Raw genomic sequence first — 20318 nt, 5'->3', positions numbered from 1 at the left:
GCACCCCCTGCGTCTAACAGACGCTCCTCATACTTGGTTGTTTACATCTTTGGGTGGGTTTAGTGACATCTCTGAACAGTCAAATGGTCTGAGTCTGTGATACAATATCCACAGTCAACGTCTATCTTCAGGAGTTTTGGGAACCGGGGTGATGCAAACCTTTTTTTGAAGTGTGTACAACTTATAGGTACCTCTTGAACTAGGTCAGTGATATGCTGACTTTATTAAATTTAGTGCTACAGAACGAAATAAAATTTGAGATGCATCATGTGACTAAACAAGTCAAAGTGCGGACGCCTCACGAAAAAGCTCAGTGTGTAACCTGGCTCATAGAGCCGAATTCCAGCAGCCAAGTAGACATTTCTGAAGCAGTGTGAAGGGGACTGTAATCCCGGCGTACTATTTGAGCTTGGAATACGTCATTTATGGTAGCGATAAGTAGTGTTCTCCAAAAACAGGGGTCGGGTTGCCTTGCTATTTCAGATGCCAACGTGGTAAAGGTACTGCAGGCGTTTGCATGAAGTTCCACAAAATTCGTGCGTACGGCGGCCAGAGACACGTTCAACAGCGCACAAAGATTTGCAGAATGGATTACATGTTTATACCTACAAGGATTAGCTGCATGAGGCACTAAAGCCGTCGGATAAATCTCGGGGCGAACAGTTTGCAGCGGATTTGTTAAGCAACATTAACTTAAACAATGACCTCCCTGAACAGATTTTTTTCGTTGATGATTCGATTTTTCACGTAATTTGTTAAGCGTCATAACATTCACAAATCGAATTATAGTGGTCTCAGGTTACACGTGAAATGTGAAAAGACAATCGTAAGATGAATGTCTGGTGCGGACTTCCACACAATTGCATGACTGGTCAGTTCTTTTCCAGCGAGTTTACTGTCCATTCTGGTGAACACCTTGGAATGTTACAAGAGTTTTCTGTGCCACATCTGCAGAATCTGTAACTCGGCGTCGTATTCCAGTGTGACTGGGTTGTCACTTCACCGGTCCACAACTATCCCTCAGTTTCTGGATGAAAAGTTTCTGTATAGGTGTACTGGACAAGATAGTACGATTTGGTGACCGCCAAGGCCACCCTGCAAGACGCCACGCCCTCTGGGCTCTTCATACGCTAACTAAGGACCGTCAAACCAGCCTATCTTGCATTTCTAAAATCTGAATTTTCAAATATGTAGTTAATGTCATTTCGTTACCGTATTATACTGTCATGCAAAATAGTTAATCATATACTATGTACCAGTATGTACATAAATGTGATCAGGATGCATGTACGTCTTCATTCTTTTCATCTCACGTTGGAGACTAGCGGCAGTTTTTGGGCTGTGAGAGGGCCAACCGCTCACAATAGCAGAGAACGGTCAGAAGGCAGTGGGAGCATCTGGCCACTGCGGATTGCGGGTTGAGTTCCAATCTGCCCCTGACTGGTGGCTTTTTCTTTTGATGCCGAGTCTCAGAAGATAGAGCGAAGTACGCTCGCTATTTTTACAATGACTCATGTTATGTGCCGGAAAGTGCCCCATCGGTGCCACAGCTGTGCTGCTGTTTATAACGTTTCGGGGAAATGGTCGACGAGCTACACTAGATAGTCGGCAGGACAGCGCCACACGTAGCAAAAAAATGGTTCAAATGGATCTGAGCACTATGCGACTTAACTTCTGAGGTCATCAGTCGCCTAGAACTTAGAACTAATTAAACCTAACTAACCTAAGGACATCACACACATCCATGCCCGAGGCAGGATTCGAACCTGCGACCTTAGCGATCACTCAGTTCCAGACTGAAGCGCCTTTAACCGCACGGCCACACTGGCCGGCACACGTAGCAACCCAGTTATCATATTCCATTGGCGCCCGTCGCCAGAAAGCTTCCCACGCAAAGTCTTGCTCGAGTGTGTGATAGGCCGCTTGACTGCTGTGTCGGTACACATTTGCAGTCACCGTCGAAAATTGTCAGGAAGGAATGTCTCTATTGACGGAGTAGGGTTATGGGACTGAAGACGAATTTGTTGTAAGGCCATAACTGGCGAAAGATTTGGGTAACGGTGACGACTGGCCGAGTTCTGATACAGCGGAGCGGTTGCTCTCTGGGCACGTGACAGAAGACAATTCTGAGAGTTGGTTCCTAGCCGCCGCAGAAATTGTCCGCGTACTTTGCCTCCCTTGCTGCAGAGTAATATCATTCGCAGTTTCACCTATCCTACCACGGCTAGCGTTTCGATCGGTCTCCAAGGCAGAGCCCATTTCCATGCAGCCGAGCCGACCACGAGTAACAGCCGTCATCAGCACGCCCCCTTGCGCCGTACTGTTGGTAATATACGCAGCGCCAGCCTGTGGAGTTTTAGTTCACTGTTTCAGCCACCCAGAATTCGAATTGCGGTCGTGGCATCCATATTTAACCATTTTGCGTCCTTAGGGGATATCATGGTACTCAGTCCGATTACCCACTTGTTGGCTCAAATGGCTCTGAGCACTATGGGACTCAACTGCTGAGGTCATTAGTCCCCTAGAACTTAGAACTAGTTAAACCTAACTAACCTAAGGACATCACACACATCCATGCCCGAGGCAGGATTCGAACCTGCGACCGTAGCGGTCTCGCGGTTCCAGACTGCAGCGCCAGAACCGCGCGGCTACTTCGGCCGGGTTACCCACTTGTGTATTGATATTTTACACTGAAAAAAAATGGTTCAAATGGCTCTGAGCACTATGGGACTTAACTGCTGGGGTCATCAGTCCCCTAGAACTTAGAACTTAGAACTTAGAACTACTTAAACCTAACCAACCTAAGAACATCACACACATCCACGCCGTAGCGGTCGCGCGGTTCCAGACTGTAGCGCCTAGAACCGCTCTGCCACATCTGCCGGCTTTTACACTGAACCTGATCTCTTTGTTCCCCCTTCTCATAGTAGAGAAGCACACTACATTACATGCAGTGTCGTCTATGCTAGGTTCTTGCCAACACCTCTGTCAAGTGAGGACCATTTACATGTTTGGTTTACGTTAATACACATGATTGTTCCTTGTACAGATTCCTGATCAATTTTGTGTTCCATTTAAAGAAATTAAAAGTAAATGTAAATATTTAGGATAGCATTTGTCTGTTAAACAGAATCCTTAGCCACCATCATTTTTGGAGGAGAACTCTGATCAGTTAATTTAACGAGTAAATTATATGAAACTTTTGCCACCCCACGCAAGATTTATATCAGAGCCACTATAAGATTGCGCTTGCAGAGTCAATATAGATCCACTTGGTTGTGTTGTGTATAATATGGTGATTCTGCCTCCTAATTTGTATACCACTTAAGGGCCCCACAATAGCAAACACGCAGTTAGTTTCCAATCTGACTCCACACCACTTGGCTTATTTCAGCGACGTTTTACAAATGATTAAGTGTAGTGAACCAGCGTTACAGACCTACAAGACATGAATACAGGCATTCGCCGTGCATTTGAGCATGTTGCTGTGAAATTCCTGGAGATGGCGAGATACTGACTGGAGGTTGTTCGTGAAACGAGGGGTATAAATGTTAACGTTTATGAATGGAAAAAAAACCTCTATGGGTTACTCTTTCATATTTTGAAAACCAATGTATGTGTTACAGTTTTAAAGTTATTAAGCTCTAAAGTTATAAAGATATCTTATACACACACAGTATTTTGCTGCAGTATATGTAATAGCAGAAAATGTTTACTGAAATTACATTGTACCTCTCTTTTTCTGTCTCTGTAGTAGTTAGCAAGGTGGACCATAGGCACCAAATGCCTAACCTTTATAATGATTTGATAATAAATTAATAATCGCGCTCACTCGAGGAGCAAGTAACTACACGTCGTCCCTACTTGAATAGACTGTTACGTTGCCGAAGAGCAACGTAGTCCTTCGCAACTGACTACACGAAACAATAGTCGCACATCACCACAGTGTAAATAATCCAGGTTTTTTCAGTCAGCACTTTCACCGCAGTAACTCGTGACTTCACTTTTTCAGCTGCTTAAGGAAAATGTTTTTGAGGTAAATAATATCTGCACAACGTAATCCAAGGTCATTTTTGTTTGTGTTGAAGTTAAATGTACCAATTTGGTACAGCGGCTGAAATTCTAAATATGTTTACCGACCTTCAGACAATATCGGAGTAGTGTTCCGTATGCAGAAGCGTTGGCATAGTTGGTTCACCACCGGCTGTACACTTTCTTAGAATGTTTGAAGGATGGGGATTTGGAAAATTATGGTCAGATAATCGGTGTAGTCTGATGTCTACACTTCAGTCTCTAATGTGTCTGTCACAAGTAGATTGGAAAGCAGAGGTTCCAACATGGAGCTATCAGGTGGGCTATTTTGGATTGACTCCAGTTATCAGTCTCTAAAAGACACTATTTCTAGTACTTTGCTGGCAAAGGTCAACGGCCAAGCATTTGCGTTCTACCCGAATGCGTCAGGAATGTAAATGAGGTACCATGAGCTGTAGCAGTTTCTAAACCTTGATGTGACTAAGCAGGTTACAGATCTTTCTGACTGAAGGGAATGAGTTAGCTTCACGTTCCATAGATTGTTTGTACTATCAAACTTAATGGTGTTCAACGACTCACTTTACATTCACGTTATGCATTCATATATAAATATGGCAACCTGGTGACAGTTTACACTGGAAGTTGTGTGGCTACTCGTTGTGTTGGCAGTGTCTCCTGGACCTGTATTATGGTATGACATAGCTATAATGATAATGTTACTTATTACGTGTGAATACTGCAATGTCATCAGCCAACTTATAATCTACACTCCTGGAAATGGAAAAAAGAACACATTGACACCGGTGTGTCAGACCCACCATACTTGCTCCGGACACTGCGAGAGGGCTGTACAAGCAATGATCACACGCACGGCACAGCGGACACACCAGGAACCGCGGTGTTGGCCGTCGAATGGCGCTAGCTGCGCAGCATTTGTGCACCGCCGCCGTCAGTGTCAGCCAGTTTGCCGTGGCATACGGAGCTCCATCGCAGTCTTTAACACTGGTAGCATGCCGCGACAGCGTGGACGTGAACCGTATGTGCAGTTGACGGACTTTGAGCGAGGGCGTATAGTGGGCATGCGGGAGGCCGGGTGGACGTACCGCCGAATTGCTCAACACGTGGGGCGTGAGGTCTCCACAGTACATCGATGTTGTCGCCAGTGGTCGGCGGAAGGTGCGCGTGCCCGTCGACCTGGGACCGGACCGCAGCGACGCACGGATGCACGCCAAGACCGTAGGATCCCACGCAGTGCCGTAGGGGACCGCACCGCCACTTCCCAGCAAATTAGGGACACTGTTGCTCCTGGGGTATCGGCGAGGACCATTCGCAACCGTTTCCATGAAGCTAGGCTACGGTCCCGCACACCGTTAGGCCGTCTACCGCTCACGCCCCAACATCGTGCAGCCCGCCTCCAGTGGTGTCGCGACAGGCGTGAATGGAGGGACGAATGGAGACGTGTCGTCTTCAGCGATGAGAGTCGCTTCTGCCTTGGTGCCAATGATGGTCGTATGCGTGTTTGGTGCCGTGCAGGTGAGCGCCACAATCAGGACTGCATACGACCGAGGCACACAGGGCCAACACCCGGCATCATGGTGTGGGGAGCGATCTCCTACACAGGCCGTACACCACTGGTGATCGTCGAGGGGACACTGAATAGTGCACGGTACATCCAAACCGTCATCGAACCCATCGTTCTACCATTCCTAGACCGGCAAGGGAACTTGCTGTTCCAACAGGACAATGCACGTCCGCATGTATCCCGTGCCACCCAACGTGCTCTAGAAGGTGTAAGTCAACTACCCTGGCCAGCAAGATCTCCGGATCTGTCCCCCATTGAGCATGTTTGGGACTGGATGAAGCGTCGTCTCACGCGGTCTGCACGTCCAGCACGAACGCTGGTCCAACTGAGGCGCCAGGTGGAAATGGCATGGCAAGCCGTTCCACAGGACTACATCCAGCATCTCTACGATCGTCTCCATGGGAGAATAGCAGCCTGCATTGCTGCGAAAGGTGGATATACACTGTACTAGTGCCGACATTGTGCATGCTCTGTTGCCTGTGTCTATGTGCCTGTGGTTCTGTCAGTGTGATCATGTGATGTATCTGACCCCAGGAATGTGTCAATAAAGTTTTCCCTTCCTGGGACAATGAATTCACGGTGTTCTTATTTCAATTTCCAGGAGTGTAACTACAAACCGCTAACCTATAATCATGAGGGAAATTCACACAACTCTCCCCGGGCAATAAACAAATCTATAATAACGCACGATGAGCGAGTGTAGTGCTCGTTACCCTCTCTGAATAACAACAGATCGTTGAGTTTGGCCTCTGCGCACTGCGGTAACACCATGACAGTGAGAACAACAAAATTAGGAGTACAGTGCGTTATATTTATTATCAGTAGTTCGCCTAACCGTGAAAAAGTTGTGAACTATTAAAGGTTTTTGAAATTTAAACCAGGTGTCAATAAAACATATTTTTATTTGTTCTAAACATTGGACACAATTCACAAGAAACTGACTGAGAGCAAAGTGCTTTCACATCTCCATTGAAATGACACAGTATGACGCTAACGCTGTGGAGAAGTGACAATTTATATGGAAGTCTGTATGGAGGAAACGCAGCAACAACATGTCTCTACCTGCCCATCTCACAAATTCAGAGTGAATCAGACAAAATCGCAAATTATAGTGAAACAAGGCACATGTCGTATGCCTGAACAGTTCAGCAGCTAGCTGCTCAGAATATGGACCGCCCTACGGCAGAGTGTGACAATTACCTTTCCCCAAAAAACAGCAAGACGGGTAGTCATCAGCACTAGACGCCAGGCAGGAAACACAGTAGCACAGCGGCCTGGGAAAGAATGCCATGAAGCTCCGTTTTCCGCCCTTAACTCCCTACTTTTGAAAAAACTTTACACCGCGGGATGCCTCAATGCTGTTGCCAATGTGATGGATGACACTGCCATTTAAGCACTCCGTCTTCAGGACACGAGTGGCCTAGCGGGACCATCCGACCGCCGTGTCATCCTCCAAGGAGGATGCGGACAGGAGGGGCGTGGGGTCAGCAAACAGCTCTCACGGTCGTTATGATGATATTCTTGACCGAAGCCGCTACTATTCAGTCGAGTAGCTCCTCACTTGGCATCACGAGGCTGAGTGCACCCCGAAAAACGGCAACAGCGCATGGCAGCTGGATGGTCACCCATCCAAGTGCCGGCCACGCCCAACAGCGCTTAACTTCGGTGATCTCACGGGAACCGGTGTATCCACTGCGGCAAGGCCGTTGCCACACTGCCATTTACTTCGTGCTAAATCAAGGGAAAGCGGCAGAAACTTCCTACTCCTGGAGTACAAAATGCACTTCAATCGACTTGAAATTGATAGGCTGCTAACAGCCTTTAGGAATGTATCCAGGTTTGGTCGGCTTCTTGGCGTCAAGCACAGTGGCAGGGTGACAGATTCAATTGGATAAACAAAATTTTTTTGAAGCGAAGGCAACTAACTTTCTCTCAGTGACTGAATGGCGTCACAGGGTCTCGTCTTTCCGCTTTCATACAGAAAAGACGAAAATATTTTGCTCAGTTATTATCTGGGGACAGCAGTGGCCTGCAGTGCGTCCTTTGTCCTAAATGAGGACAGGCACTGGCTCTGCCCACAAAAGAATGAAGCAGGCTACAGCCCCTACTTCCACGAACGCTACCCAACACACTGCGGAGGCTCGCCTCTCCTAATGAAATTCACTGACTTCCTCCCTCTACCAAAGAGGATGCTGAGACCACAATGTGAGTGCATCTTCCCACTGAGAAAAATGCCAAGCTTTCCGCAAGAGCTTATGCGTCCAGTACTCTCAACATCATAACAACAACACAGTGTCAGAAAAATGAAAAAATATCGCTTAATGATACGTGAATAATGTCGCAACACATTATAAAAATAGACATTCTTCCACAAAATAGAAAAGTTGTCAAGTAGAAACTTTTTCGGTTTGTTTTCAAATGTAACGTCGCTTTCTGTCAGATGCTTTATACTACTAAGTGATGAAAAATTTGGTAGCTCCATTGTGCACACATCTTTGTGCTAAAGACAACCGTAGCGTGGAGTTATGAACGTCATTTTTCTTCTAGTGCTGTAAGTAAGTACATTATTGCTCCTTTCCGTTACAGTTCATTTTTCACAGCCAACTTCGTGAAGGAATAGATATACCATGAAGCAATAGTCAAAATGCATATCTCCTTAAAGATGATCTTTGGTGAGCACCATATACTATTCTTACAGCACGTTTTTGACCAATGAAGATTATTTTGTTAAGATGAGTTATCTCAAACCATTAATCCGTATATTATTAACTGAAAATACGCAAACATGAAAATTTACTTATTTGTCTCTCCCCAAGATTTGCAATGATTTGAAGTGCAAATGTTGCTAAATTAAGTTTTTGTAGCTCATTAGTTTGTACACATAAAAACATTGAAGTTTCCTCACTAGTTATTATTTCCTCACCATGTGTTACACTTACTATTGGTGCACTACATTTACATGCGCAAAACTGAATATGTTTTGTCTTTTTGAGACTGAGAGTGATAGCCACTCAATAATACTTTTAAGAACATAATTTACTACTTCCTCTGTTACTGTATGTATGTCTGGATTGATTACGATACTACTGTCCTCCCCCTAAAAAACTAATTTTCCTCGTTTACTAGACGGAAGGTCGTTTACGTACATAAGATACAATGGTGCACCTAAGGTTGGCCTTGTGGAACCTCATAAGTAATTTTTCACCAATCAGAAGAATCTCCTCTGCTTACATTGGAGACTTATTAAGTACAATTTTCTGCAGTCTTTTGGTTGGGTCTGGTATTACATGTTGGTTGACTAAACCAGTATAACCATAAAACCCCAGTTTATCTAGGAGAATATTGTGATTCACGCAGTCAAATGCTTTATTGACTACAGGAAATGTCACCGATACTATTTTGTTAGTTAAAGAAAAAGGCACTGACGAACTACCATCGTGTTTAAACTGTCTTCTGTTACAGTAGTCCTTTTTTCGTATTTCATTTTATATCTCCTTCTCATATTGCGCTAGTATGGTTTTTTGTTTCGTATTTTTCATTTTTTAATATATTCGTTAAACTATCTGCAGATCTTCGATGGTAATTAATCTAGTACCTGCAGACTTTCGTAATTTTCGGTTTACCTGACATAACTATTCGGTTACTTCTAGTCAACAGTCTTCCGAACTTTAGAAAGAAACGCAGAGTTATAAGCAAAACCTATACTTTCCATTTCTGCAGTGTTCAGTCAACATTCAATTCAAGCAAACTAGGAAAAATCATCTCAGTATGATTTAACATTGACTCCGACATCGTAGGAACACCAGCTAGCATCCTATTGGGAAACAGCTGAACGGCTAAATAAACCGGGGACAACCAGACTCATAGCTATGAGCGCATGGAGATCCAAAGGAGACAGGTGGAGTTTATACCCATGCTAACAATGCTGCATTGATGGATAAGAATTTTTGTTAACAGTACTGAAGATGGCCTGCAGTTAATTGGTGACAGGTAAATTTCTCTTGTGAGTCCCGTTTTCTGCATGATGGGGCGGACTAGATATGGCTTGTCAAGTGGATGGCATGACTCCAGGGACTCCCGAAGCCCTTTCAGTACTTGTTTAGGTCTATTCGGGTGTGATGGTTTTAGGCATGTTACGCCAATAGAGCAGAAAGGGGGGCACTCCTACAGTCTGAATGGAACAAATAGGGACCAGCTGCTACAAAATGTTTTATTTAAATACAATGCGAATATCTTTTCACTCATACAAAAATTAGTGGTTTGGAAAGTTGCACATTGGGTCTGATTGCGTTCTTCATTACTTGTCGTACACTCGAATGCTTCAAGAGTAGGTTTGAGTCGTACAGAGATGCCATGTGACTAGTGGACGAGGTATCTTCAGTTTGGTACTGGATGTAAGTGTGGGAGTGATAATCGCAGAGGGAGACCAACACAGAAAATAGGCTAAAATGGATGTGGGTTACAGTATTGCTAAGTGGGCACCACTGCTTAGTTTCGGCATGCTCTTTCCTCAATCGTTTTATGTTTTACCTACAATATTTTGAGCATCCTGACAGCGTCGTCATGGGCAGATTGAATGAGCGGCTCTTAAATCAAAAGTATTTTGGGGATATGTGGACGATACTTCCACAGGGGGGCCTCATGGAGACGATAAATTTAACGGTTTTTACGTTACCTCAACTTTATTCATAATGCCACACGGTTCGCTACAAAAATGATCGATGTCTGCTTTCTCTGATGTTTTAATTAAAAGGAAGTGTAACGGCTCCTTGGAGCACTCAGTTTATCATAATCCCTCTAATACCTATTTGTATTTACAGTCGACGAGTAGTCATCCCCGTCGAGAAGTGTGATTGTGCTTAAAACACTTGATACGTAACAGTCCTTTGACATACTGTGCATGTTACAGTTAACCATTCTTTCGGCGTAATCACGCAGTTATCGAGCAGGCACCACGAGTTAAGGTAATTTTTAGATGACTACCTCACATGTTCCCATTACCTTCTAGTTTTGCCAAGTGATTAGACTCTGGCGAGTTAAGTGATTATTCATTCCGTGTTCTCGGTATTTCAAAAATTCAGTTAGATCTTGAGATAAAATTTATAACCATATATTTAAACAGAAGAACGATTGCAATAAATAGGACTGATTTGGAACCCTGTTTCATTTCGATTTGTAAAACTGTTTCTTTTCGATCTGGGAACATGTTTCATTCCTTAGTCATATGTTCTCCTTTTTTGTTATTACATATTGTCTTGTGCTTGATCTATGATCTTATTGCCGGCCGGTGTGGCCGAGAAGTTCTAGGCGCTTCAGTCTGGAACCGCGCGACCACTAAGGTTGCACGTTCGAATCCTGCCGCGGGTATGGATGTGTGTGATGTCCTTAGGTTAGTTAGATTTAAATAGTTCTAAGTTCTAGGGGACTGATGACCTCAGCTGTTAAGTCCCATAGTGCTCAGAGCCATTTGAACCATTTTTTTAATGATCTTATTTCATCTGGGCCACCTCTTTCTCTTGTGCACAGTTTTAATTAAATTACATGATCGTATGGAAGAATACAGTAACAAACGCCCACTAGTATATCTGGTGGTGTCTGCCTATGTTTGTGAATGCCTTTGATCTCTGACCTGCAGCTAGAAAAGTTAAGACTGAGAGGAAAATCAAAAATAAATTGCTCGTGTGAATAATTAATGAATGTGTTTCCTTTTCATCGTTCTTCTGGACTGATTGGTTTGTATTGCCCATGTTGTTGCTGTTTCCCGGCGCTGTCTTACTTTAGGGGGGAGATCAGTGTATTGTGTGAGAGGTTAGAGAATTTGTGATATCGTTTTATGTGAGGATTTTACTTAGTTGTTCGAGTGACAGGAGTGTGTTGTAGATTGTGAGTTGACGCTTTATTAGGCAATGCCCACATTGACAACGACCAGGGAAAAGATTTTAATTACGATGAGCGTAGGGGAACAGAACGCATGTGATGTGGAGAAGGTGGATACTGAGAATAGTGATATGGAGAATCAATCAGAGATTAACATGCAGGCTAACGTTAGTCAAAGACAGAAAGAGTTTTCACAAAACTGAGGGAGTGAAGAAATCAAAACGTTAAGACGACAGGATGTTGAAGGCAGCTCAGGCCCGGTTCCAAGTCGAACGACATCTATGGTAAATCTAATCCGCAGATATCAGGAAAAGCAGTCACTGTGTGCGAGGGAGCGATGTGCAGGTTGTGCAGACCAGCGGTTTATGAATCGGCTCCGTATTCACCTCCTGCATTGGATCTCGGTGCCGTTCAGGTGTTTTTTTGTATTTACCAACGAGAAAAATGAGGAACACTTTAAAAAATTAAGTAAGGAAAATAAGGAACAGTTTGAGAAGATCGACAAGAGATTTGAGACCCAGTGTTAAAAACATCGGGCTAAATTATTCAGTCTTAAGCTTCAACCCTAAAGGAACACATTGGAGAAAATCAAGGAACAAGCAGAACGGATATATAAAAAATTTAAGGGTTCAGTAGACATGAGCTAGGAAACGAGAAAAGAAATAAGGACAGAGGTTGTGGACTTAAAAAACAATGCCGAAACCATTAGTACACGACAGTATGAAGTGGCAGAGCAAGGTAACAGAAATATTGTGAAGAGTAGTTAACAATGACTGGTTGCAAGTCTGAAATCTCTTACTATAATTTTATTTCAAGAAGCGAAGTTGGTACTAGTTTGTCTGTAATTAATATAGCTATACAAAGAGACTATTTACTAAGGAGTTTTTCACAATTCATTTGGTTGAAAACAGAATTACAATATATTAAATGCTTCAAGCAGTACCTGAGATAAACAATTTAGCTGAATCACACTGCATATTGTACGGTAACAATTAGAATTGAGCTATGTCAAAACTCCCGTTCTATAGTTTTGATAAACTACATAAATGACGCAGCATATGGTGCATTACCGGTAATACTGGTAGCAGTGGTAGTGAAAGAAACATAAATGAATGTGTAAGAGAAGAACTGGGAGCCGACGACTTCTATTTGTATTTTTTTTTTTTTTTGTTCATAATTAGAACCGCACGTCATTCAGTGTACTCCACTGTGCATTTTAGATCCTTACAGAATATAATTTTCTTTCATAAGTAACATAAATTATTTGATCGCATAACGTCCTCGCTTTTATGTAACCAAAGCAATTTCCATGCTCAAACATAAAAAATATATATAATTATTGTTGTTATTTTGTACTCGGTAGAACGTTCTTCATTATGATCTAAAGCAAGTGGTTCCTATTACTGTTGACAAAAGCGAATGTTGTTTGTGCATGACAAAAATATATTTTATATAAGTCGACGAAGTACTAAAATTATATTTACGGAGACAATCACAGAAAAGATTAGAAAACACAGACTACAATTCTATGGACACCTATACAGAATGCCACCACACAGACTGACTAAACAGATCTTTGAAACAACAAATGGGTGGCAGACATAAAAAACGACCTGAACCAATTCAACATCACACCAGACACACTAAACGACAGAATAAAATTCAGAAACATCATTAAGAAAAGTAAACTACAAGAGATACACTTTAAGAAAGGAACAGGCGTAAAACGGATCGTAGAACGCAAACAAGATCACAGCCGGAAGATGAAAGAAATATGGGCAACCAAAAAGGCAACCAAGATCAAGCCGTAGAAACGAAGCCGACCAGAAGCATGGATAGAGGACCGGAAGAAGAAACACAGCGAGTGAATGAGGGAAGTTTGGGCAGCAAGGAAGGCAGCAAAAGGAACTGGCCATGTAGTTTAGTCTAACTGCGCTCTTTAAGGGCAAAACACCAATAATATATATATATATATATATATATATATATATATATATATATATATATATATATATATGTGTGTGTGTGTGTGTGTGTGTGTGTGTGTGTGTGTGTGTGTGTGTGTGTGTGTGTGTGTGTGTGTGTGTCCCATTTACCTTGACCACCCTAAATAACTGTTTGTCCAGATTACAAAATGTTTCAGACAAATGTTCTTTAGCCATCAGGGTAACATCAATCAGCATGATTGCCTTCGGAGTAGCTCTGTTTTTCAAAAAGATATGAACAGTGGTATGACTTTTTTAAATGGCACCTTGTATTTTTTATTGGGTAATTCATTTCCTCTCCTAAAGACCTATTCGAAAATTTATCACAGTGTACCATTTACTGACACACAACGTTATTAATTCCATAACATAACACTGACGTTGACGCTCCCAGCGGTTAGTGTAGGTACTCGGGGTAATAGAAGACATCCACGTGCTGACGTTGACAGAGTACAAATGTAAACATAAGTAGAATGCACACCCGCCATTCCGTCAACCATCGTCAGTTGAAGAGTTGTGTGAGTAGAATGTACACCAACGAAGAGAAGGTAGAAATGCTACTCACCTATGGGGAATGTAAATTAGCAGAACAGTAATTGCAATACTGTTTTCTTATGTATGGTTGCATTTAGTTCAGTAGTTTAGTCCTTTCAAATACTGTTTTGTAGAGTAGGCATACAGTAAAGGCTGTCCTTCCTGCAAACTCCATCGACATAACGTTTCTTTTATTGTTGTTGTTGTTGAAGGTAGGCGAAATGCTACGCAGGCAGCGGAACTGTACAGAGAGCAATATCCTGACAAGAACCCCCCTTCCCGACTGATGTTTTCTTGTCTTGTTGCGACGCTTCAGGTAACAGGAAGTTTCAACTCATGACAACGCAATCGTCGTAACACTCGCATAGACGAAGCCGCCAAAGTTACTGTTCTCGCTTCCGTTGCTATGAATCCACATGTGAGCACACGACAGCTTAAACACGAGATTGGTATTCCTAAAACCAGTGTACATCGTATTCTTACACGTCACCGGTTCCATCCTTACCATGTACACCCACATCAAGAATTGAATGGGAATGATTTCCAGAATCGCGTACAGTTCTGTCAGTGGGCACAGCAGCAAATCTTCGCCAACCCGAACTTCTTCTCCAATGTTCTATTTATCGATGAATATTCCTTCTCAAACAAAGGACAGGTAAATACAAGGAACATGCATTATTGGACCAGCGACAACACACAGGTGGAACATCAGTGTCGATGGAGAGTTAACGTCTGTTGTGCGATGCTTGGTACTACAATTATTGGCCCTTATTTCATCAATGGTAGTCTAAACGGCACAGCGTATGCCAACTTCCTCAGACGAATTCTTCTTCCTCTTCTGAGTGAAGTGCCGCTAAGAACCAGAATCCTTATGTGGTATTAACACGATGGATGTCCAGCAAACAATGCCTTGCGTGCACGTCGTGTTGTGAACCGAAGGTATCTTGCCATACGGATTGGTCGAGAAGGAACAGTTACTTGGCCTGCTAGATCTCCTGATTTAAATCCTTAGGATTTTTTTTTCTTTGGGGATGCATTAAAGACGTTGTCTAAAGCGATACTCCATCAACTCCAGACGACATGCAGGAACGTATCGTGCTTGCTTGTAATCCTCTTCAGCAGGCAACACTGGAAGCAGTAAATAATTCTTTCATTGAACAAATGCACCAGTGTATCGGTGTCCAGGGTCACCACTTTGAGCACCTTTGAATGTTCAACACCTGGGCAACGGTACAGGAGAGTCAAAGCCTATGTTGTGTTATGTAATTAATAACTTTGTATTTCAGTGAATGGTACACTGTGATACATTTTTGAATAGATCTAGATGAGAGGAAATGAATAACCGAATAAAAAATACAGGGTGTCGTTTAAAAAAGTCATACCGCTGTTCATGTCTTTGTAAAAAACAATGCTACAACGAAAGCAATCACGCTGATTGATGTCACCCTGACGGCTAAAGAACATTTGCTAAAAATAAAAGGACGAGCCCCCGCAGAGTTACAGATCAACATCTCTAACTTCGGTTTGCTGTAAAATCCTTGAATAAGTCCTCAGTTCGAATATAATAAACTTTCGTGAGACTGAGAAAATGATGATCACGAATCAGTATGGTTTTAGAAACCATCACTCGTGCGAAACTCAGCTTTCCCTTCTCTCGCATGATATACTGTGAACAGCAGACGAAGAGAAAGAGGCTGATTCCAATTTCTAGATTTCCGGAAAGCATTCAATCCGGTGGCCCATTACACATTACAAGCTGCTAACGTGGGTACAAGTGTATGGAAAAAGTTGGCAGATATGTGAGTGGCTCGAAGACTACCTAAGTAATAGAATCCAGTATGTTGTTCTCGACTTCAGTTGGTAATCAGAGGCAAGGCTATCACCAGAAGTGCCCCAGTGAAATGTGATGGGAGCGTTGTTGTTCACTGTATACATGAATGATTTGGTGGACAGGATGGGCAGCAACCTGCGATTGTTTGCTGATGACGCTGCGGTGTGCAGTTAAGTGTCAAAGTTGACTGACTGTAGTAAAGATACATTACAACTTAAACAAAATTTCGAGTTATTATGATGAATGGCAGATAGCTCTAAATGTGGAAAAATGTAAGTTAATGCGGATGAGTAGGAAAAACAATCCTGTAATGTTCGGATACAGTATTACTAGCATCCTGCTTGATACAGTCAAGTCGTTTAAATATCTGGGTGTTACGTTCCAAAGCGATATGGTATGAGAACTGTGGTAGGGAAGGCGAATGGTCCACTTCGGATTATTGGAAAATTTTTAGGAAAGAGTGGTTCATCTGTAAAGGGGACCGCGTATAGGCCGCTGTTATTTCCTCTTCTCTAGTGTTTGGAACACGTATCAGGTCGGATTGAAGGAAGTCATCGAAGCAATTGAGAGGTGAGTAGCTAAATTTGTTACCAGTCGAGTCGAACAACACGTAAATGTTACAGACATGCTTCGGGAACACAAACGGGAATCCCTGGAGGGAAGGTGGCGTACTTTTCAAGAAAAACTATTGAGAAAATTTTGAGAAGCGGCATTATAAGCTGACTGCCAAACGATTCTACTGCTGCCAGCACAAAACTACGCATAAGGACCACGAAGGTAAGATACGAGAAGTTAGGGCTCATACGAAGTCATACAGCAGTTGTTTTTCCCTCGTTCTATTTGCGAGTGGAACAAGAAAGAAAATGGCTAGTGGTGGTACAGGCTACCCTCCGCCACTCACCATACTGTGGCTTGCGGAGTATCTATGTAGATGTAGATGTAGCTATGATAAATCTGTATTCTTTTTTTATTCTTATTACAACATTTCTCTGTTTAACGTTACAGATTAACAACTGTCGGATAAAACTTGAATTAAACATTGACAGTTTCAATTTCGCTATAAATACAGTTTACATTTTAAGTAACAGACAGGAGGATAACTATGTAGAGCAAAAATGTCTGCAGATTATCAGGCTCTTTATGAATCCTCACTCAGTTTCTAGACGATACACCACTTCGGATTTTTAGAGAAATTTAGTAAGGCACTGATTTAAAGAAAGCGATCGCTATGGGGAGGTAACGCCCGATAGGTATGCAACACACCTAACTTACAGGAAACACGGGCATAACCGTGACTGACCGAAGCTACCAGGAAGACTACTGTAATCTAATCTTACTTATGATAGTCTGCAACAGCCCACGGTTGTTTCGCTGCTCTATAAATAATCGAATTGAAAGACGAAACCAGAATTAGAATAAATGAAGGAGGATATTAGTGTCACCAAGCGAGAATCACATTGCTAGAAAACGCTAACAAGCTCGTAAAATTCGACGCCAGGATAATTAGTGTTCTCATACGAAGGAAAGCGTATTTCAGCATCGACGATTTCACTTCGCATCTGGTGCAGTAACTCGATCACTGCCGCCGTACGTTATGTTTCTAGGTCACGTGAGCGCACGAGAGGGGTGCACGCCACATTGGCTGCGCACAGTACAGTACTGCAAGGCGCGCGCGCTCGTCTGGAGCAATTACGGCGCGCGGGAGGAGCAGCGGCCGAGTCGGCGCACGCGCCCGAGTGGCGGCGGAAACAGCCGAGCACCGGCGGCCGTCGTCTATAATTGAAGCGGCGGCGGCCGCGTCCCGGTAGTCTGCGAGGCTGGCGGTGTGGTGCGTAGGCGGGAGCCGAGAGGGAGTCAGGCATGTCCACTACCGCTGCGGCGCGCGCGTGCGGCGCCCGGTCGCTCATGTCGCTGATGCTACTGCTGCTGCTGGGCCTGGCCGCCTCACTGCCGGGGGCGGTGCCCGCAGGTGGGGGCGGCGGGGGCGGCACGCCGGCCAGCCAGCACCTGCTGGTCTACCGGCTCGTGCTGCACACCTTCTGGGACAGGGCGCGCTTCCCCAAGCACTTCCCGGACTGGAGGCCGCCCGCACAGTTCTCTGCACTCATCGGTGAGTCCACCACTAACTGCCCTGTTTTTTTCCTGTTTTCATGCATCTTTCTGACTGCAACTACATTCTCGCCGTCTATTACGTACAAAAATCTACGGTTGCACCTCAAATGCCACCGTGAGGCGTGTGGCAGAGGGTATGTAATGCACCACTAGCACGTTGTCACCTACCTACTCCATTCCAGAGGAATGCCTAAAAGTATACAGGGTGTTCGGAAATTCCCCTTACTGACTTACAGGACTACATAATATTTTGAATAGGAACCCATGTTCGGGAACGTACAGTTTCCGTTCTACGGCGGTTTCAACTCAGATGTTTAACTCATCCACTTCAGCTTGAGGAACTGAATTAGGCGTAACACAGTACAATTATTAGGTAACATTTCGGGAGGACACATAAAGAAACATCCATTTATTACTTAGGCGCATTTGTTTGTATTAACATTTAAGCACTACGTGTTTACAGTATTCCAAAACAAAAAGAACACAGCATAATTAACGTACAGAACAGAAGTGATGCATTACAACGGCGGCTCGATGTGGTGACCACTAACGTCAGACACTGCACATACGAAGCATATTCTGACACACATTCTCCATCCATCCTGGTGTCTCTTCAATTTCAAGCGCAGTGGCCAGAATTCGAGCCATCAGACCTTCTTCTGTCCCTGCAGAAGCCTCATAAATTAAACATTGCACGCGATCCCAAAAGAAATAGTCCATATGAGTTAAATCCGCCGATCGCGGTGGCCACGCGGTTGGCCCACCTCGGCTTGGCCACCATATAGCCTGTTGTGATGTCTCAGAACGGCACGTGAGAAGTGAGATGCTGCACCATCATGCTGAAACCACATTTGCTTACGGACTTTCAGTGGCACAGTTTCCAAGAATGAGTCCAGTGCGTTTTGTAGTAAGATCAAGTATGCAAGATCAGTTAGATTGAATGGAAGGAGGTATGGCACATCTGAGTTGAAACCTCGTAGAAAGGACACGGTACGTTTTCCGACATGGATTCCTGTTCAAAATGCTACGTACTCACTCCCCTCTACAAGTTCTAGAAGTACGTAAAGCAAATTTGCGAACACCCTGTTTAGGTGCTTCATTACAATTCCTGACTTGAATCAGGATGTTTATTTTTAATCAGGCTATTAATTTTGGACGAAAATGAACATCTTCAGACCTGGAAAATATAAGGACATAGAGGTATCTTAATTTACAATACACTCCTATCCGAATGTAAGGCAGAAAACGAGTATAAAACAAATGTACAACATATCCATGCCTGAGTCAATACATGTTGCATTACATATATTACACCATTACCTGTGATGGTGAAGTCAAAATTATTAGCCATTTCGTTTTCGTCAAAGAAATAAAATTATGGGATTTAAAGAGCACCATTCAAGCCTACATACGGCACATGAAGAGAGACTCAGTCATACTACCGTGCAGCGGCAATAAACATGGCACTATCCAAGTCTGCTAGAAGTTGCCGCCCCACGTCAATTTATATCATTTCAAAGAAGTACATTCCTTACACTCACACATACAAAACCTTAGTTCAAATATAATAAAAGGAAATTTAGAAGATAGAACGGAAATCACTGTAGGTACATGTCATACAATAAATATAGTAGGAAAGGAGGCTATATTGAAACAAACAACTACGAGGGTTGGAACTTTAATAGTGGCTACTATTTGTTTACAGCTCGTACAGAATAGATGCGTGTCGTAGGTTGTGTCCCAAAAATTAACAGCATAGAGACAGAAGTGATGACGCTTTCTGCAGGACCTGAGCATCATTTTGCAGGACAATGCTCAAGCACGTACAGTGCAAGCTGTTACTGATTTGTTTGACTGATGGGCCTGCTAAGTGCTATAACACCTACTGCACTCCCCTGACTTAAGCCATCGCGAGTTCAGCTCGATTTCTAAAGGAAACACTTCACGGCATTCTCTTCAGAACTGCTACAAATTCTTCGGGCAATAGACCGCGCCGCTCGAACTGTCAACACAACTGGCACTGCTAAGGGTATCCTACGGCTTCCACATCGCTGCAACGGGCTATACACAATGCTGGTGACTACTTTGAAGGTCAGTAAAACAGTTTGGATTCCGTAGAAACACTGGAACACGTGAGGCAATACTGACCTTACGACTTATCTTAGAAGAAAGATTAAGGAAAGGCAAACCTACGTTTCTAGCATTTGTAGACTTACAGAAAGCTTTTGACAATGTTGACTGGAATACTCTCTTTCAAATTCTAAAGGTGGCAGGGGTAAAATACAGGGAGCGAAAGGCTATTTACAATTTGTACAGAAACCAGATGACAGTTATAAGAGTCGAGGGACATGAAAGGGAAGCAGTG

The 20318-nt window shown here is 43.4% G+C and overlaps 1 protein-coding gene and 1 pseudogene across 1 annotated transcript in view; one reads left to right on the top strand and one right to left on the bottom strand.

The window, feature by feature from the left end:
• Nucleotides 1–7208: 7208 nt before the first annotated feature.
• Nucleotides 7209–7325, bottom strand: LOC126482828 (5S ribosomal RNA; annotated as a pseudogene).
• Nucleotides 7326–17580: 10255 nt separating this feature from the next.
• LOC126481210 (spondin-2-like) overlaps nt 17581–20318 on the top strand; it is a 617368-nt gene continuing 614630 nt past the window's right edge. The window contains exon 1 of the mRNA XM_050104812.1: nt 17581–17951. Within this exon, the coding sequence (XP_049960769.1) occupies nt 17702–17951 (250 nt within the window). The 5' untranslated portion in view covers nt 17581–17701. The remainder of the gene's footprint in view (nt 17952–20318) is intronic.

This window comes from Schistocerca serialis, chromosome 5 (genome assembly GCF_023864345.2).
Source record: "Schistocerca serialis cubense isolate TAMUIC-IGC-003099 chromosome 5, iqSchSeri2.2, whole genome shotgun sequence".
Taxonomy (NCBI): Eukaryota; Metazoa; Arthropoda; class Insecta; order Orthoptera; family Acrididae; genus Schistocerca; species Schistocerca serialis.
Note: the sequence above shows the minus strand (reverse complement) of the source record. Positions and strands in the feature narration are given on the sequence as shown.